This window comes from Canis aureus, chromosome 29, assembly GCF_053574225.1.
Source record: "Canis aureus isolate CA01 chromosome 29, VMU_Caureus_v.1.0, whole genome shotgun sequence".
NCBI classification, from domain to species: domain Eukaryota; kingdom Metazoa; phylum Chordata; class Mammalia; order Carnivora; family Canidae; genus Canis; species Canis aureus.
In genome coordinates, this window is record NC_135639.1 from 25032262 (window position 1) to 25059976 (window position 27715).

Consider the following 27715-nt stretch of genomic DNA (forward strand, 5'->3'; position numbering starts at 1 on the left):
ATCACAGTTTGATAGTTCATTTCTTTTTAGAAGTGAATACTCCATTACATATAGATGTGCTAAGTTTATCTATTCATCTAATGAAGGCATCTTGGTTATTTCCAAGTTTTAGCAATTATGAATAAAGCTGCTATACCACGTGCAGGTTTTTGTGTGGATGTAAGTTTTCAACTTTTCTGGGTAAACACCCAGGAACACAATTCCTAGATCATACGGTAAGAGTATGTTTAGTTTTGTAACAAACTAAAACTGTCTTCCAAACTGGCTGTCCCATTTTGCATTCCCACCAGCAATGAATGAAATGAATTCACCCAGGGGCCCTATTAATTAGGTTTTTTAAAGACATTCACATCCTCACCTGCAACTGGTGTTGTCACTATGAATTTTTTGTCATTTTAATAGGTGTATAGTGGTATCTCCCTTTTTAATTTGCAATTTTCAAATAGCATATGATGTCAAGCATCTTTTCATATGCTTACTGGCCACGTGTATGTATATATTCTCTGGTGAAGTGTCTGTTTAGATATTTGGCTCATTTTTTAATGAAACTGATTTTCCAACTGCTGAGTTTTACGAGTTCTTCATGTATTTTGAGTAACAGTCCTTTATCAGATATGTTTTAGCAAATATTTTCTCCCAGTCAGTGGCTTCTCTTCTCATTCTTTTGACATACTTGTTTTTAAAAGATAGCCTAAACATATATATTAACTAATGCTACACACTGTGCTAAGAGCTTTATATGCACATAGAACAGTATTTCAAATTGCAGGCTCTACTGGGTCAGACTGTTCAGGTTCAAATTCTGGTTCTACCAGTGTGGTACTGGCACTAAAACAGACACATAGATCAATGGAACAGAATAGAGAATCCAGAAGTGGACCCTGAACTTTATGGTCAACTAATATTCGACAAAGGAGGAAAGATTGTCCACTGGAAAAAAAAGAGAGTCTCTTCAATAAATGGTGCTGGGAAAATTGGACATCTACATGCAGAAGAATGAAACTGGACCGTTATCTTACACCATACACAAAGAAACTCAAAATGGATGAAAGATCTAAATGTGAGACAAGATTCCATCAAAATTATAGAGGAGAACACAGACAACACCCTTTTTGAACTTGGCCACAGTAACTTCCTGCAAGATACATCCATGAAGGCAAGAGAAACAAAAGCAAAAATGAACTACTGGGACTTCATCAAGATAAGAAGCTTTTGCACAGCAAAGGATACAGTCAACAAAACTCAAAGACAACCTACAGAATGGGAGAAGATATTTGCAAATGACATGTCAGATAAAGGGCTAGTTTCCAAGATCTATAAAGAACTTATTAAACTCAACACCAAAGAAACAAACAATCCAATCATGAAATGGGCAAAAGACATGAACAGAAATCTCACAGAGGAAGACATAGACATGGCCAACATGCATATGAGAAAATGCTCTGCATCACTTGCCATCAGGGAAATACAAATCAAAACCACAATGAGATACCACCTCACACCAGTGAGAATGGGGAAAATTAACAAGGCAGGAAACAACAAATGTTGGAGAGGATGCGGAGAGAGGGGAACCCTCTTACACTGTTGGTGGGAATGTGAACTGGTGCAGCCACTCTGGAAAACTGTGTGGAGGTTCCTCAAACAGTTAAAAATATACCTGCCCTACGACCCAGCAATTGCACTGTTGGGGATTTACCCCAAAGATACAGATGCAGTGAAATGCTGGGCCACCTGCATCCTGATGTTTACAGCAGCTATGTCCACAATAGCCAAACTGTGGAAGGAGCCTCCGTGTCCATCGAAAGATGAATGGATAAAGATGTGGTTTATGTATACAATGGAATATTACTCAGCCATTAGAAAAGACAAATACCCACCATTTGCTTTGACGTGGATGGAACTGGAGGGTATTATGCTGAGTGAAATAAGTCAATCGGAGAAGGACAAACATTATATGGTCTCATTCATTTGGGGAATATAAAAAATAGTGAAAAGGAATAAAGGGGAAAGGAGAAAAAAATGAGTGGGAAATATCAGAAAGGGAGACAGAACGTGAGAGACTCCTAACTCTGGGAAACAAACAAGGGGTGGTGGAAAGGGAGGTGGGCAGGGGGTGGGGGTGACTGGGTGACGGGCACTGAGGGGGGCACTTGATGGGAAGAGCGCTGGGTGTTATGCTATATGTTGGCAAATTGAACTCCAATAAAAATTAAAAAAAAGAAAGCCAAAAAAAAAATTCTGGTTCTACTACTTATTAACTGTGTTGCCTAAAACTAAAAATCTTTTAGTTTCCTCATCACTAAAATATATTAACATCTCACAAGTTTGTAAGAATTAAGATAATAAATATTAGCCAAGTTAAAAAAATACATATAAATATTTAATAAAATGCTTGCCATAGACAATAAGATTCAGTAATGTTAGGTATAATTATTTAATCCTCACAACAGCTGTATATTATTATCCTTAAAAGAGGATATACAAATTTAGAGAGGTTAAAAAGCTTCCCCAAGGTCATGTAGTAAGAGACAGAATAAGGAATCAAACCCAGGTTTGTTTCCAAAGCTCTTTCTTTTTTTTTTTTTTTTAAGATTTATTTATTTCTTTATTCATGAGAGACAGAGAGAGAGACAAAGACTAGGCAGAGGGAGAAGCAGGCTCCCTACTGGGAGCCTGATCCTGAACTTAATCCCAGGACTCTAGGATCACCACCTGAGCCAAAGGCAGACACTCAGCCACTGAGCCACCTAGGTGCACCTCCAAAGCCCTTTATCTGAATCATTACCCTTCCAGTTTTCCCATACTTCTATCAGTTATTTTTCTTTGCACTTAGTACTTTAACTTTTCATTCTCTTTCTTTGGTTGAATAACTTCTCACTTCCATTTATTACAAATGAAAGACTTCCAAATACACTGTTAAGAGTCAAGACCATTTGTTAAAAAGTTAAGAATCAGATCTTAAAATACTAATTAGGTCCTTTTTAAGATTTTATTTATTTATTTGACAAAGGGCATAAGGTGGGGAGGCAGGACTGGGTGCAAGAGACAGAGAAGCAGACTCTTTGCAGAGCAGGGAGCCTGATGTGGGGCTTGATCCCAACCTGAGCTGAAAGAAGATGCTTAACCAACTGATTCACCCAGGGGCCCCACTAATTAGGTTTTTTAAAGACATTTCAATATTTCAATATCATACATTATCATCACTTCAGCAAAACTGCACTAATACCTTTAAAAAAAGAAAAAATACCAAACTTTTAAAAGCTAGTAATAAAAGTTCCAATAAACTAATTAATGTCCAAATCCCACTTTTAAGAATTTATCATGAGGAGCTTCTGGGTGGTGTAGTCAGTTAAATCTCCAACTCTCGGTTTTGGCTCAGGTCGTGATCTCAGGGTTGTGAGGTTTAAGCCCTGCATTGCCTCCATGCACAGTGCAGAGTCTGCTTGAGATTTTCCCTCTCCCTCTGCCTCTCCCCCTGCTCTTGTGCTCTCTCTCTATAAAATAAAAATTATATTTTTTTTTAAATTTTTATTTATTTATGATAGTCACACAGAGAGAGAGAGAAAGGCAGAGACGCAGGCAGAGGGAGAAGCAGGCTCCATGCACCGGGAGCCCAACGTGGGATTCGATCCCGGGTCTCCAGGATCGCGCCCTGGGCCAAAGGCAGGCGCTAAACCGCTGCGCCACCCAGGGATCCCTAAAAAAATATTTTTAAAAAAGAATTTATCATGATATAATTCTACAAAATAAAAAACATGGATACCCAGAAATATTCATCAAAGCACTATTTATAATAAGGAAAACTGAATGAACCTAAATGTCCATTAACAAGAATCTGCTTAAATAATTCAGCACAGTTCTACAATGGAAAATTATGCAGCCATTAAAATCAATAACTAATCAGTTAATATTTAAGATGGAACAGTGGCAGGACACCTGGTTGGCTCAGCAGTTGAGCGTGTCTGCCTTTGGCTCAGGGCGTGATCTCGGAGTCCCAGGATTGAGTCCCACATCCGGCTTTCTGCATGGAGCCTGCTTCTCCCTCTGCCCGTGTCTCTGCCTCTCTCTCTCTCAGTGTCTCTCATGAATAAATAAATAAATAATTTAAAAAAAAAAAAAGATGGAACAGTGACTGTAACACAACACTGAATGGAGTAAAAAGTAACTTACTAAACGTGAGAGGTATGTAATTTTACAAAAACCACACATCCATTTTCACATATGAACAGGTGTAGGAGAAGTATCTGGAAAGGGATCATCAGTGAGAATAGTGGAGTTTCAGGTACTTTTGATTTTTTCTTTACTTTTCATGTTGTTTGAATTTCTTAATGAAATTTTTTTTAAGATTTATTTATTTATTTGTTTATGTATTTATTAATTATGACAGACAGAGAGAGAGAGAGGCAGAGACACAGGGAGAAGTAGGCTCCATGCTGGGAGCCCGAAGCGAGACTCGATCCAGGGACTCCAGGATCGCACCCTGGGCCAAGGAAGGCGCCAAACCGCTGAGCCACCCAGGGATCCCCTGAAATTATTTTTATAGAAGTAGTAAAGTACTAAAAAGTATCAATATATGAGATGATGATGAAAAGAATAAACAAAGCAAGTACCAGTCTGTATACAGGAACTGTCCTAAGTAGACTATGTTATGTTCTACTTCCTTAAGAAAAAGTAGAATTAGAATGCAATATTAATTACTGGTTAAGTAATTAAGTAACCCTAATGTTTAAGATTCAGAGAATATGTTTCAGATAAAAAGATAACTTTATACTGGTCATTGCTACAACTCCAGAAGAATATTCTAATCTACCACATTTTGTTAAATCTAAGATACCTCTTAAGATGCACCACTGTTTTATGTTCCACTAAGGAAGAAAAACTGCCAAATAAAGTACAAGATTTTATCAGTTTGAATTCTTATGTTACATCTTTTTAAAGAGCTCTTTTGGACACATTTAGACAAAGATTGTTACTGTACATCTATTCTTGTGAATAAGTTAAATACTTCATATTTAAGCCTGACTCTTCTGAATCACTTTTTCAGTCAGTTACCTAATGTCTGTGTTTTTCCACAGGATATCATTCTCTGGCCATTAAAAGCTTTAGTGATGCAGCATTTCTTAAAAGAGTGTTTCTCTATTACTGTTACCAAAACTTTCTTTGAAACCACAGACTCATTTTGCCATTAGAATGCTGATACTTTCTTGATCTTAACCAAGGTGCTAAAAGATTTTTAGATAGCAACCAGAACTCACATCTTTTTTCAAAAGGTACTGAAATAGTTTATTGAGACATTAAGGGGCTGCAATAATATGTCACTAGGGATACAACTAGGTTCACAAAACACAGGCAAGGACAGATACATCACAATTACCACTTGGTTAACAACAATACTAAGGCATCTATGGATAAAAGATATCCCAATTTCAGAGATGTTAAAAAGTAAAAAAATCTGTCATAATTAGAGAAACATGGTATCAAGTTTGTCTCTCAAAAAAAAAAAAAAAAGACTACAGTTGAGCCAACAATAATTAGAACTCTCCCTCCCCTGAGTCAGAGGAAGTAAGCCAGTGAAAGATAAGTTATTCTCTCACAATATTTTAATATAACACTTTGGGAGGAAAAAGACCAGAGGAACTATCCTTGAAGAGGAACACTATAAAGTATGAGCCCTGGTAGGAGACCAAGTGGGGTTGAAAGTCATCTTGCTTCTACATGCTTCTACTAATGTCCTTGGAGATTTTAAGATGTGTCTTGTTAATGAAATGACATAAAGGGGAAAAAATAATTAACACTAAATAATCTCTAAAGAACTTTATAGTGACAAACTCCATTATTCCATTCCTCTGGATATAATGATTAAACCAACAATGGTACCATTTAGTTTATTGTAAGTAATAAATAAAAGTCACATTAGAAAATACAGTGCTTCTTATATTATTGCTTGAAAATACTCTGAAAATCAAAACTGAAAAAAATATTGGTAAATGTGTGAAACTATACTTTGAACAAATATAAAATGTTAAAAAGAAACAGTTTCATCTACCTACTACCTAAAACTAAGAAAATTCTTCACATAAAGATTTAATAAAATAACCAAACAATAAAAACGATAATGGAATAATGAGTATCTAGATATTAATTTAAAGAAGATAGAACTTCTATTGATAAAAAGTTTTCAAAGATCAGTCATGATCACCTAAAAAGCAATGTCTTCATTTTCACGAATCATGAACAGAGCTTGGGCACATTCCATAAAGAGACAAGTGACTGCAGAGAAATGTAACTTACTTGAGTTTCCTGCACTGGTTTCATGTTCTAAAAGAAGTAGGGTAAAAACTATACTCTCTTATATAACTCTTGTTTTAACAGTGGTTTATTTCCTGGGTGGTAAGAACATAAGTAATTTTTAAATCTTCATTTATTTTCTTCCTACGTTCCTACATTTTCTAAGACTATTTAATACTCCCATACTAAGAAACATTTTAACAAAATTATCAGCTGGAAATTGAAACACCAGCAAAGGAAATACAGATGACTTCTTCAGTACCACAAAGGTGTTCGTCAATCAAAAGGGGAAGGCAAAAAAAATAATAAAAGGAAAATACAAAAAGAATCTAAGCGACAATAAAAAAGAGAAGAATTTAATCACTTCAATAATTATGGACATTGATTCTACTGATTTGGGTGATTGTAACTAAAGCTTGAGAGCTCAAAGGCATTTTTCCTCCCACCAAGATAAGAGGTAAGACCCTAAATGTCCAGTATATAATGACATGCAACTGTAACAAAAAATAAAAACTAAACCAATCCAAATCACCTTTCATGAACATCACCTGCATACAAGATACTGATCAGAGCTGTAGAAACACAAACACAAATACAAACCAGACACTCCACAAAAATCTGTTGTAGGAAAGAAATGCAGTATAAAAAAATGCAGTATAAAAATCTATTAAAGTGTGCTCAAGAGTTCATCTGCTAAAATCAATTCATTCTTTCAATACTTATTGAATGCCTTCTACATATCAGACACTGTTCCAGATGCTGACAGTGTAAAGAATATACAAAATCTCTCTGCCCTCACGGCACTTAAAATTGTGGGGAAAGGGTAGTCAATAAGCAAATAAATACAAAGTATATTAGTGATGTACTATGGAAATAATAAGGTAGTAACACGAAGAAATGGTTAAGTGAGCAGGTATACAGGAAAGAGGTTATAATTTTTTTTATGATTTTATTTATTCATTCATGAGAGACACAGAGAGAGTCAGAGACACAGGCAGAGGGAGAAGCAGGCTCCATGCAGGGAGCCCGATGGGGGACCCGATCCCGGGACTCCAGGATCACGCCCTAGGCTGAAGGCAGGTGCCCAACCGCTGAGCCACCCAGGGACCCCCAAGAGGTTATAATTTAAAGAGAGCTGAGTGAAGTAAGTCAGTCGGGGAAGGACAAACATTATATGTTCTCATTCATGTGGGGAATATAAATAATAGTGAAAGGGAATATAAGGGAAGGGAGAAGAAATGTGTGGGAAATATCAGAAAGGGAGACAGAACGTAAAGACTGCTAACTCTGGGAAACAAACTAGGGGTGGTAGAAGGGGAGGAGGGCGGGGGGTGGGAGTGATTGGGTGACGGGCACTGGGGGTTATTCTGTATGTTGGTAAATTGAACACCAATAAAAAATAAATTAAAAAAAAATTTAAAGAGAGTAGTTAGGATGCTTGGGTGGCTCAGCAGTTGAGCATCTGTCATTGGCTCAGGGTGTGATCCCAGGGTCCAGGATCGAGTCCCACACTGGGCTCCCTGCAAGGAGCCTGCTTCTCCCTCTGCCTGTGTCTCTGCCCCTCTCTGTCTCTTATGAATGAACAAATAAAATCTTTAAAAAAAAAATTAAAGAAGGTAGTTGGGTTAGACACTGAGAAGGTAATATCTGAACATATCAATATTAGTAACATCCAACGATTATGTTTTCTGAGTTATGCAGACTAGAAATTTTAGTATTTTGGAAAGAAACAGGCTATAAAATTCTCAAGTTCTTTCAAGTATGCTAGTCTATATATACCAATATCCACTAAGCTACTAGATGTTATTCATTGAGCATTACCTTGCACCAAACACTGTTTTCCACATTCTCCATTAACTTAATCTTTGTATCAGAAAAGGCCCAACCACAGAAATAAATCAATGTATTTTAACAGAATTTAATATCATTATTAACTACGTTAGTATATAAGTAACTAAAAAGATAAAGAAAGAACATGAAAGATGAACAAGTGCAGGGAGAAGTTACCACCCCCAGGACCAGAGGAGTCAAGGTAAAAGACTGGAATTATTAAAACCCAAAGGTTTACAGGAAAGGTTCTACACAGCTGAAACTCAGATCCCTGAGGAGACAGTGTTGCTTGGCTGGTGCCAACATCTCTGACTTTGGAAAAGGAGTTCCTAAGGGATTGGGGTGTCCTTCAAGGAGGAAGGGGCTAGCCTTCCAGTGCAGCTGGTGTTACCAAAGGTATTGATGAAGCCAGCTCTTGAGTACTGGGAAACTTCAAACTGGATTCAACTGCTGCTACAGAGAAAAACCTGTTGCTGGGGTGAAGAACTCCACTAAGATAGTGGTCACACGAACACAAAAGCAAAGAGACATGGAGCCCACAGGAAACAAAGAGAAAGTGTGTGCAAAAGTCCCTTTTTCCTCCTCCTCCCTGCAGCCTTCCTTCAGAGTCCTGTACAAGTGAAACCTAGAAGTAAAGCTGACAAGGCAGAAATGTGGTTTGCAAAATCTCAGAAAAGCATTAGAGGGTGTGTTTGGAGCTGAAAGACAGTAACTTAATAGTTGGCATAATTCTTCTACAACTGATGAGGATAATAGATGAGAGAAGGAACAGAGTAGTATGAAGCATTTGGGTAAAAAATATCCGGAGTTCCAAAGAGCTGTTAAGTGAAAAGAAAGGAAACAGCATTGAAGAAAGCATATAGCTTTAGACTATTGATACCATTGTTAACCTGTTTCCAATTATATGCTAATTCTAGTGATCTCTTCAGAGTCCAGATAACATTTTGGTAAGAACAAGTATCAATACTAGAGTAAAATTATTAAACATGACTTAGTAAAGATATTCAGTTGATTTTCATTATTTCTGATGGTTATGTTCTATACATTCATTGCAAACACTGAATTAACAAAGACTGACCCACTGCTCCTAGGAGAAATATGTACACAAACATATCTCATATAGATTATAATCTGGGCAGTCCGAGTGGCTCAGCAGTTTAGCACCCCCTTCAACCCAGGGTGTGATCCTGGAGACCTGGGATCAAGTCCTATGTCGGGCTCCCTGCATGGAGCCTGTTCTCCCTCTGCCTGTGTGTCTCTGTCTCTCTCTGTGTCTCTCTCATGAATAAATAAAATCTTTTTTAAAAAGATTATAATCTTAGATCCTAAAAACAATTCATTCTGGTAGATTCTACCCCCATTTTTGTACAAAAGAGAAAATGAGGTTCAGAAGTGTTAGGTGTCTTTCCTGAGGCTGCCCCACAACAAGTGCCAGAGTTGGGATTCAAATCTCACCCAAATGATACCAAGCCAGACTTTTTACACTACACTGCACTGCACTGCCCTCTACATTCTCCCAGCTCCTGGTCAAGTCTATGTGAGGGCTGAAACAAGATGGCCAAGTGTCACTTTGTTCCATCTTAGCTGGGAATGCGCAGGTCTAGGGGCTCAATTTTCCCACCTCTGCACATATATGCAAACGACTGAAAGCACTGAGTACAGACTTTGGGGCTACAAATAAATTTTAACAAGCAGACAAATTCACAAACAGAGGATCTGCAAATAATGAAGATTGATTATACACGCTCTTTCTAAAATTTCTACAAGATATTACAGAAATGCTTCCTTGAAAAAGAATTTTCATGTGTTTTTCTCAATTCTGTAGAGTTGAAAGGAATGTACTTTATATTCTCTTAATACTCCAAAACACTATTTTATTTATAGTGTTCTGTTTATTCAAAACTTAGTCATTGATCAGTCGAGATAACCATCAACAAAGTGATGTCAAAAATAAGTTTAACATTGGCTAAAACTGCACTTTCCAAAATGTTTTACCAATTCTCAGGTCACACAGTCTTCCCACTTATTTCAAGGACTTGCTGAGTCTGAGGAGCATTAATAAACTGAAAACATAACTGACAGCTGTGTGATAGATAAACTGATGAAATTTGCACAGATCCCATAGCAGAAAAGACAGAAAAGTGAGAACACAAAAAGACAGTTACAAAAAAATATTTTAAAATAAGACAAAGACGTCCTACTTCTGAAAACTCATTCAAGAAAAATAAAATTGTTTAGAAGGTAAGAAAGATCATTTCCACGCAAATATTCTCAACACTGAAATTATAAAGGACCAAAATGCATGGCTGTTAAGGTAAGAAACTCACCGTGAATTTTACAAGGAAAGAAAAAAGAAAAGCCAGGATGTTAAAGTTATTTTTATAGTCTCAAGTTTCAGTTACCTCTTTAAAACATAAATGTATATGTGCGAGGAATTTGGACTTCATGTGGTATTGAGTTCAAAGCATAATATTTAATAAATGTCAAATAACTGTAACAGTATAGTATAGAAATAGTTACCTGCCCAAAAGGAAACTGTCTTTGTCCTTTCACAGAAAAAGGGAGAAAAAAAATGAATGGACATATGAGGGAGAAAAAAAATGTGAAAAGGAGAACTGTTAAGTAAAACAAAATAATGATGTATTTAAAAGTATGACCCAGAATATGAGAGTCTATTTGTGACAACACAGATGGAACTTGACAGCATTATGCTAAGTGAAATAAGTCAGACAGATAAATACTGTATGATCTCACTAACATGTGAAATCTAAAAACAAAAACGAAAACCAGCTCAGAGATACAGATAACAGACTGGTGACTGCCAGAGGCACAGGGTAAGGGGTGAAAGAAAAAGGTAAAGGAGGTCAAAAGTACCAAACTACCAGTTATAAAATAAGTAAGTATGGGGACAGAAGGTACTGTATGGTGACTACAATTAAGAATGCTGTACTGCATATTTAAAAGTTGCCAAGAGACTAGATCTTAAAAGTTCTCATCACAAGGAAAAAAAAAATTTTGTAACTACGTAAGGTGACAAATGTCAACTAGACTTATTGTGATCACTTTACAATATATACACATATGATATAACTGCATCATAACCTGAAACTAATATAATCTTATACATCAATTATACTTCAATTTATAATTTTTAAATAATAATTAAAAGTAGGACCTCTTACTTTATTTTGAAAAATTCAAACCTACAGAGAAAGTGAATGAACTGAACAGTGAATGCTCATATGCTTATACCCCTCACCAAGAATCATCAATTATGAATATGTTGTCACATTTGGTACTCTTGCTCTCACACACACACACAAGTATACATACATATATATTTTACATATAGACATGTATACACAAACACACACATATGGGCATTTTTTTTTTTTACTATACCATCTGGAAGTAAGTTGTACTTCACTTTCCAAAACTTCAGTATGTGTCCATCAAGAACAAAGACATTCTCCAACATAACCACAATTATCATGCCCAAAGAATTTAACATTGATATAATATCTAATATGTATTCCATATTCAAATTTCCTCAAATGCCCTTAGTTTTTTAAAGATTAATCAATTTATTTATTTGAGAGAGAGAGAGAGAGAGAGAGAACACACATGAGGGCTGGGGCAAAGAGAATCTTTCAAGCAGACTCTCTGCTAAGTAGGGAGCCCAAAGACACTGGGCTTGCCCCTATGACCCATGAGATCATAACCTGAGCAGAAACCAAGAGTCAGACCTCACCTGACTAAGCTACCCAGGTGTCCGTCCTCAAATGTCTTTTAAAAATCCCTTATTGCTTACATTTGTCTTAAAGACGTTATTTATTTATTTGAAAAACAGAATGACAAGGGAGATTGCATGAGCAGGAGGAGAGAAGAAGACTCCCCTGCTGAGCAGGGAGCCCAAAGTAGGGCTCAATCCCAGAACCCTGGAATCATGACGTGAGCCAAAGGCAGGCGCGCTCAACCACCTGAGCCACCCAGGCGTCCCCCATTACTTATATCTTTAAAAGCCCAAACTATTTATTTGTAGAACATCCCACTATCTGGATTTGTCTAATTGTTCTTCATATTAGATTCAAGTTAACTATTTTTGACAAGAATACCACCTTAGGTATTATGTATTTCCCATCGAATTACATCAGAAAATACATAATGACAGTTTGTCCTATTACTGGTGATCAACCTTAGATTTAATCACTTAAGACATATCTGCCAGGGAAGCCTGGGTGGCTCAGTGGTTGAGTGCCTGCCTTTGGCCCAGGGCATGATCCTGGAGTACCAGGATCGAGTCCCACATTGGGCTCCCTGCATGGAGCCTGCTTCTCCTTCTGCCTGTGTCTCTGCCTCTCGCACTCTGTGTCTCTGCCTCTCTAGCGCTGTGTCTCTCATGAATAAATAAATAAAATCTTTAAAAAAAAAAAAAAAAAAAGACCTATTTGCCAGATCTTTCTACTGTAACAAGCACCCTTATAGGGAGATACTTTAGAGCTGTGTAAATAAATCCTGTTCCTCCAAAACTTTTCACACAATGATTTTAGCTTAGCATCCATCAATAATCTTTGCCTAAATTATTATAGTGTGGTTGCAAAATAGTGGTTTTTCTAATTTTATCAATCATTATATACCAACTACCATTCTTCTATTAACTATTTTGTCATTGATATTTTTGTTCAAACTATCCTGAATCTTTGGCCTGTCCCCATTAGTTTTTAGGCATATCCTTACTTTGTGGCATATTTTCCTTTGGGGGGGAAAAAAAAAGGACTAGTGGGAAAGCTTTCACTCTTCAATTTTATCATTTCTGTACTTTCTTACTGTAGACTTGGACGAACCATTTCAATGAGCTCTGAATGGTATTCAGAAGCCAAGAGCTCAGAATACTAATACATAGTGTAATTATTTGTAGGCCATTTCAGGGAAAATAGGTGTGTGTGTGTGTGTGTGTGTGTGTCTGTGTTTACTATCACAGGTTCAAACTGAAACTGCTAATTCAAAAATCAGCATCACAGGGTTCATACTCATCTTTTCCCTATTCCAAGTTTCTAACTCCTTTCTTCCAGAATTTCAAACTTAGTTTCTAAAACATCAATATATCAACTCATCTTCTCTATCCTATAATATATACAAAGGTAGTTTCAGAATTATGCTAATATAACTACTAGTAGTTACTAGTAGCAAACCTATTTAACAAGAATTCTTTCCATTTGGGAAAAAGAACTGGTAAGGAAGGCTTTCATTTTCCAATTTTATCACTTTTGTACTGCTCAAAAATCTAACCATATTAATATCCTCTTGAGTTTTTAAAAAACTGTTAACAAAAGTTATCTGGATGGTAAAATTATTTTTATATATTCTTTATACTTTGCTATATTTTCAAAACAATAGCATTTAAATTTCTGGAAATGATAAAGTATACATTTTTGGTTTTGGGGTAGAAAGAGAGCCTCATATCAATCCACAGAGAAAATTAAATTCCAGATGAATTAAAACTAAAATTCTTTATAACTGAACTATTAAAAAGTCTAGGGCAGCCCAGGTGGCTCAGCGGTTTAGCGCCGCCTTCAGCCCAGGGCCTGATCCTGGAGACCCGGGATTGAGTCCTATGTCAGGCTTCGTGCATGAAGCCTGCTTCTCCCTCTGCCTGTGTCTCTGCCTCTCTCTCTGTCTCATGAATAAATAAATAAAAACTTTAAAAAAAAATTAAAAAATAAAATAAAATTTAAAAAGTCTAGAAGAATGTATATTTACTTAATTTCTGGGTAGGGAAAGTTTCTCTAAGCATGAAAGCAAAGAAAAAAACCCAACGAAGTAACACATTGACAGATTTTGTAGAATAAATATTATACAGGATACCTGGGTGGCTCAGCAGTTGAGTGTCTGCCTTTGGCTTGGGGCATGATTCTGGGGTCCTGGGATCGAGTCCTACATCGGGCTCCCTCAGGGGAGCCTGCTTCTCCCTCTGCCTGTGTTTCTGCCTCTCTCTGTGTCTCTCATAAATAAATAAATAAAATCTTAAAAAAAAAAAAAAAGACTATTATATGTCTTTGTACCAAAAAAGCGGCATAAACTAAGGTAACTACAAACTAACTGCAGCATCTGGGATAAAGTGTTCATTTCCATAGTATATAAAAAGTACTTTCAGGGGTGCCTGGGTAGCTCAGTGGATAAGAGTCTACCTTCAGCTCAGGTCATGATTCCAAGGTCCTGGGATTGAGACTGGTATCTGGCTCCCTGCTCAGTGAGGGGTCTGCTTATAACTTCCCTCCCCCCACCACCACCCTGCCACCCCACCAATGTTTACTCTCTCTTTCTTGCTCACTCTCCTCTTCTCTCTCAAAAAAATAAGTGAAATCATTAAAAATAATAATAAAAAGTACTTTCAAATCAACAAGAAAACACGCTATCGGAATATGAATAAATTATTTTTTAAGATGTGTAATCTCTCTAGAAATCAAAGAAATGTAACGTGAAATAAACTTTTGCCCATTGAAAAAGCAAATACTTTTTTTAAAGTATAAGAACTAAAACTGAATTCAGGTTAAGGAACAAAGGCACAGAAATAATCACTGCTAGAATGTCTAAATAGGCAAAACTCATGTACGTATATAAAAATACATACAAAAATAATCTGGAAACATATACATGAAACTGAGGATAGGTACAACTATGGAGATAAAAAAGGAACAGTAATTCAAGCAATAGTCAAAGAAGACTAACTTTATTTCTAATAAGTTAATTTTTACAACAAATAGACATTCTTTAATTATTTCTATAATTAAAATAATTGAAAAATAAATTGGCACAACCTCTCTAGGGCGATTTCACAGTAAGCATTAATAAATGATCATTTAAAAAAAAATGATCATTTATTTTGCCTTAACGATTCCATTTCTAGGAATTTGTCCTAAAGAAATAATAAATGTCATAGAAATATAAACCATGTAATATGGACATTTGATATATGATGGCGGCACTATAAAGCAATAAGGAAAGGATGCTCTTTTCAGTAAATGGTGCTGGGACAACTGGGTATCTATACAAAAGAAATGAAACCATTGAGCAAAAGAAGCCAGACACAACAGAACACATGCATACGAAGCTCAAGACACACCAATAACTTGCAGTGGTCTAGGTAAGAGATAATGGCAGTTTCGACTAATATTGTGACAGTGAAGGAAGAAGTCAGATTCAAGAAATATTTAATAGTAGAATTAACAGGCCTTGGTGATTCCATTGGGTTTGGCGGATAAGGAAGCTGAAGGTGTTAAGAATGACCTCCAGGTCTCTGGCCTTTGTAGACAGAAATGTCAATTCCTGAACAGAGAACACAAGAGAAGCAAATATGAAGCTGACATCAAGAGTTTAATTAGTTCATATTCTGACTTGTTTAAGCAAACTGTGAGATATCTAGGTGGAAATCTCTAATAGATACTTGGATGCATGGGTCTGGAGTTGAAAAGAGAAGTCTTGGGGTAGAGACATAAGTTGCATTTAGATGGTAATAGAAACCGCAGGAGAAGATGGACTCTCATAGGAAAAGTAAAAGAAAACAGGGCCTACACCCAAGTCCTGTGGAATCCCAACACTTAGAAGTCAGAAAAAGGAAAAAGAGCCAGCAATAGTCTGAGGAGTGGACACAGAAATGAGAAAAATATCAAGACTGTGGTAACCTAAAAACCAAAAGATGAGCTTTTTATTTTATTTTATTTTTAAGACGAGCTTTTTAAAGAAAAGGATTGGTTGAATGTCTCAAATGCTCCTGAGAATACAAATATGGTATAAATATCCACTGATAGAAACATGGGAAATCCTGAAACCATACCAAGAACCATTACCTAGAGGGTTGGTCCAAATAAATAATATACAAAAATGTCACAGAACCAAAGGTTATGGGGTGGGTTTTTTGTTTTTTGGTTTTTTGGGTTTTTTGGATATGGGGTTTTGGATTGAAAGAACTAATCAAGAGGCAAGATGAAAGCAGGGAAAAAGCCTGTATCAAAGTACATCACCATGAACCAGGATAAAAAGAAAATCTTAAAAGCTATGAAAAGAAAAAGATCACAAAGAAACACAAAACAAAGTGGCATGGGACCCTTAATAGCAACACTTAAAGATAAAAGATAATGAATGGAAAAAGTCTTTAAAATTCTAAGAAAAAGTTATTTTTGAACTATAATTCTATAACCAAACTATCAAGTATGACATTATAATAAAGATGTATTCAGACAGGCAAGGTTTTAAAAAAAATGTACCTTCCAGGGCACCTGGGTGGCTCAGTCGGTTGAACAGCTGCCTTCCACTTGGGTCCTGATCTCAGGGTCCTGGGATCGAGCCCCACTTCAGGCTCCCTGCTCAATGGGGAGTCTGATCCCCTCTCCCCTCCTCCTTCACCTCCCCACTCATGCTATTTCTCTCAAATAAATAAATAAATATTTTAAAAAAATAAAAATAATTAAAAAATAAAAATAAAAATAAATAAAAAATGTACCTTCCATGGATCCTTTCTCAGAGAACTTACTGAAGACTATACACAACGAAAACAAGGAAGAAACTCAAACAGGAAAAACAAAGCATTTAAGACACTCTTAAGGGGTGCTTGGGTGGCTCCATGGGTTAAGCGTCAGGTCATGATCCCAGGGTCTTAGGATCAAGCCTCACATCCAGCTCCCTGCTCAGCTGGAGTCTTCTCCCTTTGCCCCTTCTCCCTGCACTTGCACACTTGCTCTCTCTCAAATAAATAAATAGTCGTTAAAAAAAAAAAAAAGACACTCTTGAAGCAGGGGTGCCTGGGTCACTCAGTCAGTTAAGTATCCAACTCTTGATTTCAGCTCAGGTCATGATCTCAGTTTTGTGAGATCAAACCCCATGTAAGGCTCTGTGTTCAATGAGGAGTCCACTTTAGATTCTCTTCCTCTCCCTCTGCCCCTCCTCTCACCCATGCTGTCTCTCACTCTCAAATAAATAAATCTTTAAAAAAATTAAAAAGGAAAAACACTTTTGAAGCAGTCTGAGCTCCCAAGACTTCTACAGAGAAAAATTATAATCCATTATTGAGAAATACTAAAAAAGAACTAGAGGTAAAACATATGCATAAATAGGAAGACTCAATATCACAGCAATGTTAATTTTTTCAAAACTGATTTATAAATTCCATAAAATCTCTTTTAAAAGCACAGTAGGATTTTGTGGAACGTAAGCTAATTCTACAAAGTACATGCAAGCACTAAGAGCCAAGGATATACAAGTTACTGTTGATGAAGAGTATGGGAAAGCTGTACTCTAGCAGAGATGTATTTTATTTATTTACTTATTGATTTTTAATGACCGGTGGGGAGTGGGGGGCAGGGGGCAGAGGGAGAAGCAGGCTCCACCTGGGACTCGATCCGGGTCTCCAGGATCACGCCCCGGGCCAAAGGCGGCACCCAACCGCTGGGCCACTGGGGCAGAGATGTATTTTAATGCTTTCCTAATTAACACAGTGAGAAAATGGTACAGAAACAGATCAATGGAAGAGAATCAAGATCACAAAAACAGATACATTATATAATAAACAGGACCCTGTAAAGCAATGAGAAAAAAGTTTACTCCCAATAATGGGTTCTGGGATAACTGAGTACTCAGCTGAAGAAAAAACTGAAATTAGACCCCACCTCAAACCATTTACAAAAACCTATTCTACGTGGACTGTATATTTAACCATTAAAGGCAAAATCATAAAGTTTTAGAAGATAATACAGGGGGTTATCTTCATGATCCCACGTTAGGAAAAGAATTTCTTACATACAATACAAAAAGTATTAACTGAAAGGAAGAAACTGACAAATTGCACTATATTAAAATCAAGAATTTCCTGTTCACAAAAAGACACCATAAAGAAAATGAAAAGACAAGCCAGAGAATGAGGATATATATTTACAATAACCATAATTCTAAATGGTTAAAATCCAGAATACACTACAAATAAACAAGAAAAGGACATCCAATAAGAACATGAATAAAAAACGAACACAAAAGAAGAAATCCAAATTACCAATAAACTTACCCCAAAAGATTACATAGTAGTCAGGGAAAGATGAATTAAACCATAATGAAAAACATAACAATATCAGATTGTCCAAAAATTAAAAATTCTGACAGTATCAAATGTTGCAAAGAGATGCTCAGAGCAAGGAAAATCCCATACACTCCTGGTGGGAACATAAACTGATATAGTTTGGTATCTCTAGTGAAGTAACTAAAGTTATACTAGTCTATAACCCAGCAATTCTACTCAAGTCTTAGCAAAATTTAAGCATATACACACCAGAATTGTATATAAGAGCCTAAAACTGGAAATGAATGATATACCCATTAACAGTACAAAGGTAAATAATGGGTGATATAATCATAAAATGGAATTCCATGACACAATGGAAATAAATTACAGCTCTAGGTGATAAACATGAACTTCACATACATATTTCACAATTTTTTTAAAAAAGGCACATGCTCATCAGGGCCATAAAAACAATCACTTTCATCCAGCACACAGTCAGAAATTCAGTTTCTATTCAATACATGATTTCATGTCATCCTTTCTTTTTTTTTTAATTTTTTAAATTTATTTATGATAGTTACACACACAGAGAGAGAGAGAGAGAGAGAGAGAGGCAGACACACAGGCAGGGGGAGAAGCGGGCTCCATGTACTCCATGCACCGGGAGCCCGACGTGGGATTCGATCCCGGGTCTCCAGGATCGCGCCCTGGGCCAAAGGCAGGCGCTAAACCACTGCGCCACCCAGGGCTCCCCATCCTTTCTTTATTAAAAGCAACAAAAATCCAAACACAAAAAACTGTGAGAGATATTACATATCTTCATTCATATGTCAAATAATACTACATTAAAAAAGAAAATAAAATTAAAATAGTGAAGATTTTTAAGGCAAGAAAGTTACTGTTACACAGTTGTATAGTGCTGAAATGAGTGGAAGGAATACAACTATATCAAAGAAAAATGTTTCAAATAAACTAAATATGTACAGGAGATGACTGCCTACATACCACTTAATCTTTGAAACAATTACTAACTTTTACAAGCAAATGACAGAATCAATTTTAGAAAGTTTTCCACTGCATACTACTACAATACAATACAATATTAAGGTTTGATAGCTTTTTGCTCCACAAAGAGGAAACTGATATAGTTAAAATTTCCAGAGATCTTGGAAAGCAAAAAAACCTTTAGGAACTATAATTCACAAAGCAAAACAGGCCAGGTAAGTTTAAATTTTAAATTTTCTTTAAAAAAAAAAAAAAAATCTCAGAGCCCATTCCTTGGAAGCACAGAATAGTGAAATGATAAAAGTAAAATGCAAAGAACTCATACTCTTCAACCATCACCCTAAAACAGTCATCAAGCTCACAAATATTATCTTTGACACAGTTTATAATTATAGTGTTCAACTACACGGAGTAAGTCTCTTTTCAGAAAATTTTCAGTTGATGTTTCACTTTAGGAAGATCTGTTACATTTTACAGAAAGAGTCATTAAAGAATGAAATCATAGAGCATTATTAGTATGTCCCTGCAATCTGCCTGTGCCCTGGGAAAACAAGAAAATGGTTTACTATCTTCGTAGGCCCCTTTTCCTGTCCCATCCCGTATTTCGCTTCTGAGCTCTAAATGTAGTTAACAATAATTCCTACCACTCACTGAGCCCTTTCCACATGCCTTTAATTCTCACACACTGAAGCACCAATCTTACTGAGAAAAGTGAGACGTGGAACGGTTAACTTGTCCAAGGTCACAGGCTAATATTGAGAGAGCGCAGATATAGTCCAACTCCAGAGCCAATGTCTTAATACTATACTGTTTCTATCTGATAAAACATTTATACCATGAAAACTGCCCATAATCACCTACCTGCCCTAACCACCTACTAACTACTGGATTCCAGATGCCCTAAGTATTTATTTCTGCTTTTCTTAGAGAACTGCATACTCACAGTGTGGAGTGAAACAAATGTTTAGGGAAATGCAGGATTTTCCAGCTAAGAAAACGAAGATCCAAAGAAGTGAAGTGTTCTGTCCATGACCACAATGCTGGCTTGTGACGGCCAGCACTAAAGACAATTCTTGACTCCTAAGAGTGATCTTAGGATACCTTACTCGGTACTGTAAGCTCTTGATGCAACCCATACTCTACCTTCCACACAAACACTGAACTTCATTTTGCCAACTTTGACAGCACAGGATTGCTTCCATAGCATTCACACACAGGTAACACACACAGATACAGAGAGAGACGCACTATGTGCTCAGGCAATAGATAATAGATAAAAACAATTCTGGGCCCTGGTTTTATCATTAACTACAATATGTAACAATGTAGCTATAGTAGCCATGTGACAATGGGTTTTAAAAGCACACAGAGAAGAGTGGCTATTCCAGTCTGAGTGAAAAAATGAGGACTGGAAGCTATGAGATGCTTTTGAGGAAGGGCAAAGGCAGAGAAGTGTGATGGTACTTAGGAGAAAAACGCTATCATTTCTACCAATGAACATGACAGTGGAAAACAATAGTAAATACAGGGTCAGAAGACTCGAGTTCAAATCTAGACTGCGACTCACGTGACTTTGACAAATTTCTGAGTCTCGGTGTCTTTATCTGTGAAAAGCAGATACTACTGACCGGCGTACCTCCAGGCCTTTGGTGGAGGGGCCAAATTACGTGAAAGTGCCTTAGGAGCTGCAAAGTCCTGTTTAAACATAAGCTATTTGTTTTCACTTCTAGGCAACCCTGTGGGTCCTTCCCTCTGAACCGTGTCTCATAAAAACCTCACCCTTCAGGATGAAAATATTCCGATGACATCATTCATCTACTGCTTATGAAATAATAAACAGTTAACATTAATCCTTCACGTTGAAACGTCAAAACTGTCTCTACTGAAAAAAAAAATACATATAGATATCTATGTCTATACTATAGATATATATGTCTTTATAGATTATTTTTAAATTTCTCAAGCATTAGTACTGACTTATGGTCAATGGCTTGCTGTAATTATATTTAGAAACTAGTACCAGATGCAGGTTTTCTTCTGGAAAATTTCTATCAGAAATTCCACTCCGTTTTATAGTATGTTGTCCAGGAACCAACTGAAGAATAATAAATAGCCTGCAAGTAGCAATCACTTTGCTCTCATCCCAGAAGACTGGTTATGGCATTAGCTACAGATAAAACCCAATACATGCCCTGGGCCCTAAAAAGGGAACTGTTCCAGTACAAGCACACATAAATGAACACAGACAGCTAGGAGACACACACTAAATCCACCGAAAAGCATACTGAGTTTCTGATTTCAAAAACCAGACCCCCTCCTTTCGAGAACACCCTCGTTTCCTTTAAAGTTTGACAGAGTCTATAGGCTCTCTAACCCTGCCTCCCTTTAGCAATCAGCCGAAACCACATGCAGGCCCCATTTTGTTCAACCTTCTACTCTCCGCTCTTAGCTCCTCGTTGGATGGCAGCCCACACACAGTCCTGGTGCACCTTCACCAAGTCAGAAGAAGGGGCCAGCGACAGGAAGGGGACGAGGCTAGAGAGACCCTCCCGTGCCTCTCCGCACCCGCGGCCGTTTTATCTCAGAGACCAACTTCCCGTTTCCTCCTCCTCCTTACCTTGTACACTTTCCCAAAGGCTCCGTCCCCCAGTTCTCCTATAATCTCCCAAAACTCCTCGGGGTTCAAATCCCTCTTCACGTGTTCGTATTGCTTCTTCTTCTTCTCGGTGCCCAACTTGAAGATCTTACGGAAATTGAAGAAGGACATTTTCCCTCCCAGCAGAGTTCCTTGCACTTGAGGGACTAAAAGCAACAATAAAAGGCAAAGTTTCTCCTCCCTCCTCTCCGCGCGAGCCCGGCGGGCGCGGGCTTCCCGGCTCCCGCCGCTCCGGCCGGGCCGTGCCCGGGGAGGGCGGGGCGCGCTCCGGCTCCGGCCCTCGGGGCGAGGACGTGAGGGGGGGCGGCGGCCGCGGGCTGCGAGCGGCCCCTCCGCCGAGCCCGCCCCGCGTGCCCTCGGGAGGCGGCACCTGCCCGGACGCGGGTCCCCACCTGGCCCGGCCCGACGGGTCCGCGCGGTCCGGACGTGCGCCTCCGCCGCCGCCGCCGCCGCTTAGGCCCGTGTCACGGCGAGTCTCCCGGGGCGGCGGCCACCCCGCGCGAGGGACGCGGCCAGGGCCCCGGACGCGGGCGGGCGACAGGCCGAGCTCTCCCACCTCGGGCCGCGAGCCCCGGGGCGCCCCCGCAGCCGTCCGCTCCCGCGGCGCGAGGCCCGCGCGTCCCTTGGGCTCTGAGGCGCCGCCGCCGCCGCCGCCGCCGCCGCCGCCTCGCTCGCGCCCAGCCCACACAGCCTCGGCCGGGAGCGCGCGCAGACGCCGACGCCGCAGCGCGCCCGCGCTCCCTCGGCCGCGCGCCCCCTCTCCGGCGCCCGCGCGGGGGCGGCCCCTCTGGCCCGCGCACGCGCGCTGAGCTCCGCGTGCTGGCGGCCGGGAGAGGCTGGGCGGCGGGGCGCGGGGGTGCGAGGTGGGCGCCCACGTGCCTCGCTGCTGGACGGTGGCCGCGGGTCTGCTCTCCAGGCCCCCAGACCTTGTCAGCCCGCCGCTCGGGCGCGTTGCCGGGTGGGCGCTACGACCCTGTTGCTTGTGCTCCCGAATGGTGCCTCCATTCTGGATCTGGAAAATTTGTAAAGAGTGAAGGCTGAGCTGCCGTTTGGGGCTGCAAAGGGGACCTTTTCTCTCCCTAAGGGGTCCCAGAAGTCCTGTGACAAAGGAGTATGCTTTATGGCTGGAACTTTAGAGCCAGAGCTCTCCAGCTCTGTGACCTTGGGCTGGTAACCTCTCTGAGCTTCAGTTTCTTCATGATGAAATGCAGGCCTGGGGGAGTTGTGGCGAGGAATAAATAGAGGTCAGCCCTTAGCATGCTGCCTGCACGGGCAAAGGCTTAATTTTATTTTTTTTTAAAGATTTTATTTATTCATGAAAGACACTGGGGGATCCCTGGATGGCGCAGCGGTTTAGCGCTTGCCTTTGGCCCGGGGCGCGATCCTGGGGTCCTAGGCTCGAGTCCCGCGTCGGGCTCCTGGCATGGCGTCTGCTTCTCCCTCTGCCTGTGTCTCTGCCTCTCTCTGTGTCTTTCTTTCTTTCTTTTTTTTTTTTTAAGATTTTATTTATTTATTCATGATAGAGAGAGAGAGGCAGAGACACAGGCAGAGGGAGAAGCAGGCTGCCTGTGGGGAGCCCCATGAGGGACTCGATCCCAGGACTCCAGGATCTCGCCCTGGGCCAAAGGCAGACACTCAACTACTGAGCCACCCAGGTGCCCCTAAACGCTCAATTTTAGTTCTTGCTGTTGGTACAAGTGTGCAGTTAAGAGAGGCATAGATGTATAAAAATTGCTTAAGCCTACTTCTCAAGTGATGACCAGGACACTCCCTTGAGGGTCATCTACCTTCTCCTGGCCATTTTCATGGGGTCACAGCCCTGGTGCCACCCTTAGTGACTCCACCTGAACCACTTACTGAGAACTTCACTTCCTGACGTGGCTCTGGCCCACCCTGGACACCAGTAGTAGAACACTGTCCATCTCGGCCATGTGGACGTTGGCTGGAATCTGCCGATGATGACCTGCCCTCCCCTCCTCCGGCAGAAGAGAGCTCTTTCAGGGCAGCGATTTGTTGATCATCTTGGTATCCAAGAACCTGGCAACATTCCTGGCATATCATGGGAAAGCAGATCCCTTGAAGAAAAGGAAGGAAGGAAGAGAGAAAGGAAGGAAGGAAGGTTATATAGGGAGCAAAGTTTGTGTTGCTATCTATATAGTACCCACAAACCCCTTCCTAACCATTTTGCCTTCCAGCCCCAAGATGGCATAACAAACCCCTCTTGCAATAAAGGTTATGAAAAACTATAAAACTATTTATTGAGGTATAATTGGTATACAGTAAGTCACATTTTAAAGAAACACTTTTTTTAAAAAAGATTTTATTTATTCATGAGAGACATTGAGAGAGAGGCAGAGACATAGGCAGAGGGAGAAGCAGACTCCCTGCGGGAAACTGATTCAGGACTCTATCCCAGGACAGCAGGATCACAACCTGAGCCAAAGGCAGGTGTTCAACCACTGAGCCACCCAGGCATCACAAGAAACACTTTAATATGTGTTGACAAATGTATACAATACACCTGTGGAAACAATACCATAATCCATTCTAATTAGTATCATTTATGTAGGTGGCACTAGATGTAAAGGAAACATACTCATAATGGAAAATGAAGAAATGCACAAAGAATAAAAACTACTCTAATTCTACCATCCATAGATAACCATTGGTAAGGCTTTATTACACATACAGTATTTCCAAACAGAATTTTTTGGCTGGGCATTAACTTTTTTTACAGGGATAAAATTATACTGCATAATTACTTTGTACTTTTCATATTCCAGTATTATTAGTTACTATTTTCTTCCATCATGGGATATTTAGATTACTTACAATTTTTTTCCCTGTTTTAGATAAAAACACTGATAAATACTTTTGTTCACAAATGCTTTTCCACATATTTGATTATTTCCTTGGAATAAATTACCAAAAGAAGATTTGGGTCAAAGGGTATAAATCTGTTTCCCTTTTTTTGTTCTTTTCAAAATAGAAAAACCTTTACTGTTTTCTCAAATTAAAAGATATCATATCTTGTAGTAATTTAATTCAAATAATACAAATGTGATAAACTCTGAAGCTGTCATTCTCTTGTCCTGCTTTCCCCTCCCCAACTACACCCCCACCCTAAACATTGTGAAAATTTAAGACTAATGAGCATGAGGGAACTTTGGGGGTGAGTGGGTAATAAAAAAGTTCTAAAACTGGGTTGTGATTTTTTTAAAGATGTATTTATTTGAAAGAGAGCATGTGTATGTGCATGCGCAAGCAAGTGGGGAGACAGAGAGAGGGAGGGAATCCCAAGCAGACTCCCCACTGAGTGTAGAGCATGGAAATGGGAGCCCCACAGGCCACTGGATCGCAGGACCATAAGATCATGACCTGAACTGAAACTAAGAGTTGCCCTTAGGCACCCCTGGATTGTGTTGATTATTGCACAACTGTACACATTTACTAAAAACCATTGGAAAATCATTGGACTGTACACTTAAAATTGGAAAAGTTTTATGGTATATAAATTAAACCATAATAAGCCTGCTTTAAAAAAGTTAGCTAGGGGACACCTAGGTGCCTAAGTGATTGAGCATCTGCGTTTGGCTCAGGTTGTGATCCCAGGATCTTGAGATCGAGTCCCACATTAGGGTCCCCACAGGGAGCCTGCTTCTCCCTCTGCCTATATGTCTGCCTCTTTCTCTGTGTCTCTCATGAATAAATAATTTAAAAAATTTTAAAGATAGACTATGTAAATATAGACATATAACCATATTTTCCTATGCTTTTTAAATATAAAAATGGCATCCACTATGGATCATGTACATCTTTCCATGATAAATAGATCTGTCTAATCCTTTTTAATGGGTACAGAGAGTCTCAGTGTACAGCTCTACCATAATTTATTTAAGCATTTCTTTATTGCTAGGCATTTAGGTAGTTTCCAATTTTTTGTCATCATAACACTGCAGTGAGCATGCATATGGAAGCATCTTTGTATTTTCCAGATTATAATTTCTTAAGACGAAATTCAAGTGGAATTGCTGAGTCAAAGACTAGGTTAATATTAAAGACATTTTTTCCCAAATTGGCCTCTAGAAAGGTTGTGCTAATGTATACTCTTATCACATGTATGAGAACGCCAATTTCACCACACCCTCAATAGTACCAAGGTATTGTCCCATATTTTTCATCTTTACCAAGTTAATAACCCAAAATAACCTCCAATATACAATTATCTGTTAGTGGTGTGACACCTTTCCATATGTATATTAGCCACTTTTATTTCTTATATCAATAATATCAAATGATGTTAGTATTGTATCAATGAGGCAATGAGGCCTAACATATTTTGGTAAGATGATCATGGAGTTAATAATAGCTTATGCATTTTTCCATGAAGTTATAGCCACAGAAATTATTTAATAATATCAAAGGAGGTGTCATTTAGACAGATTCAGATTTTCCCAGTAATGACCATGGTACTGAGATGTTTGTGTTATTTATAAATTGTAATTTGGCTTCCTTGAATTTTTCAACCGGTGAAGTTTAACCAGTGCCCATATATTCATTTAGTGCACAATGTTTTGGCTCCATTCACCTTTAAAAGAGTTTAAAACATTCTCACCAGGGATCCCTGGGTGGTGCAGTGGTTTGGCGCCTGCCTTTGGTCCAGGGCGTGATCCTGGAGACCCGGGATCGAATCCCACGTCAGGCTCCCGGTGCAGGGAGCCCTCTTCTCCCTCTGCCTATGTCTCTGCCTCTCTCTCTCTCTGTGTGACTATCATAAATAAATTTTAAAAAAATTTTTTTAAATAAATAAAAAAAAACATTCTCACAACTTGGTGAGGGGAGAACTGTCTTCACAATTTACAAGATAACTAACTTTCAATGATAACAGTAAGGATATCATTAAAAATTAGATATGTATTGAGTGCTTACTGCATGTCAGGCTAAATGCTAAGTGGTTTTTACCCACCATTTCATGTAAACTTCCTATCAACTCTATGAGGTGGGTGTTATTGTAGCTTTGGTGTAAAAGCAAGGAAAACTGAGAGTTAAATCACATGGTCATGATCTCAGAGATAATAAAGGCAGATTTGAACTTAAATCTGGATCTTGATAAACCATACTCCCTAGCATTTAGCAGCTATCTAAGACTGTCTCCTTAGCCTTACTGAGCTTCTGTAATAGCTATCTTACACGACTGTCACCACTGAGATTTCTTTCTCCTGTCCTTCTTAATTTGAAAACATATTCTACTCATTATCTCCAGTTTGTCAGTTCCCAAACATATACGTTATGTGAGTGTATATGTGTTTATGTGTGAATATGTATGTGAGTAGGCATGTGTATGTATATGTGTGTATGAGCATACATGACTACGTTGGTGAATGTGTGGATATGTAAGTGAATATATGTGTATATGGGTATGTGTGGATACTTTTGTATGTGAAAATGTGTATATGTGAGATGTTTGTGGGGATATGTGTATGTTCCTCTCTCTAAACTATAGCACTTCTGAGGGCAGGGACTGGTTCTTGCTCATCCTTACATCCCCTGAATCAATTCCATAAATTTGTGTTGAATAATGAATGAAACTGAAAGAACTTTATACTTACTGAAAGTAAATTACAGGTCTACTTCTTTCCCCTTATTTCTAATTTAGGCAGTAAATTTACTAGTACATTCTTTAAATGCTACCTTGTAGGTTACATGGAAATAGCAAATTCCTTTGGTATACAAATGCTCTGTGATGTAAATACATTTTTCTGTCCTTCTGAAGTTATATTTTTAGGAAGCATTTTTTCAGGTATATTAAGAAAGTAACCTGCAATTACAGCAATTATTCTCTTAAAATAGGATTGTGTGTCATTCAGAAATTCCAAATCCGATTTTTG

At 38.7% G+C, this 27715-nt stretch overlaps 1 protein-coding gene across 3 annotated transcripts in view; it reads right to left on the minus strand.

Moving 5' to 3' along the window:
• SLK (STE20 like kinase) overlaps positions 1–22371 on the minus strand; it is a 63347-nt gene extending 40976 nt beyond the window's left edge. The window contains exons 1-2 of one of the 3 annotated variants that reach the window (XM_077877752.1): positions 22220–22371; positions 21789–21973 (exon numbers count right to left, since the gene is read on the minus strand). In XM_077877752.1, the coding sequence (XP_077733878.1) occupies positions 21789–21938 (150 nt within the window). In that variant the 5' untranslated portion in view covers positions 21939–21973; positions 22220–22371. Of the gene's footprint in view, positions 1–21788; positions 22094–22219 lie in introns of those variants that run through there. The other 2 variants (XM_077877751.1, XM_077877753.1) reach the window with 2 other exon arrangements.
• Between the last annotated feature and the right edge of the window lie 5344 nt (positions 22372–27715).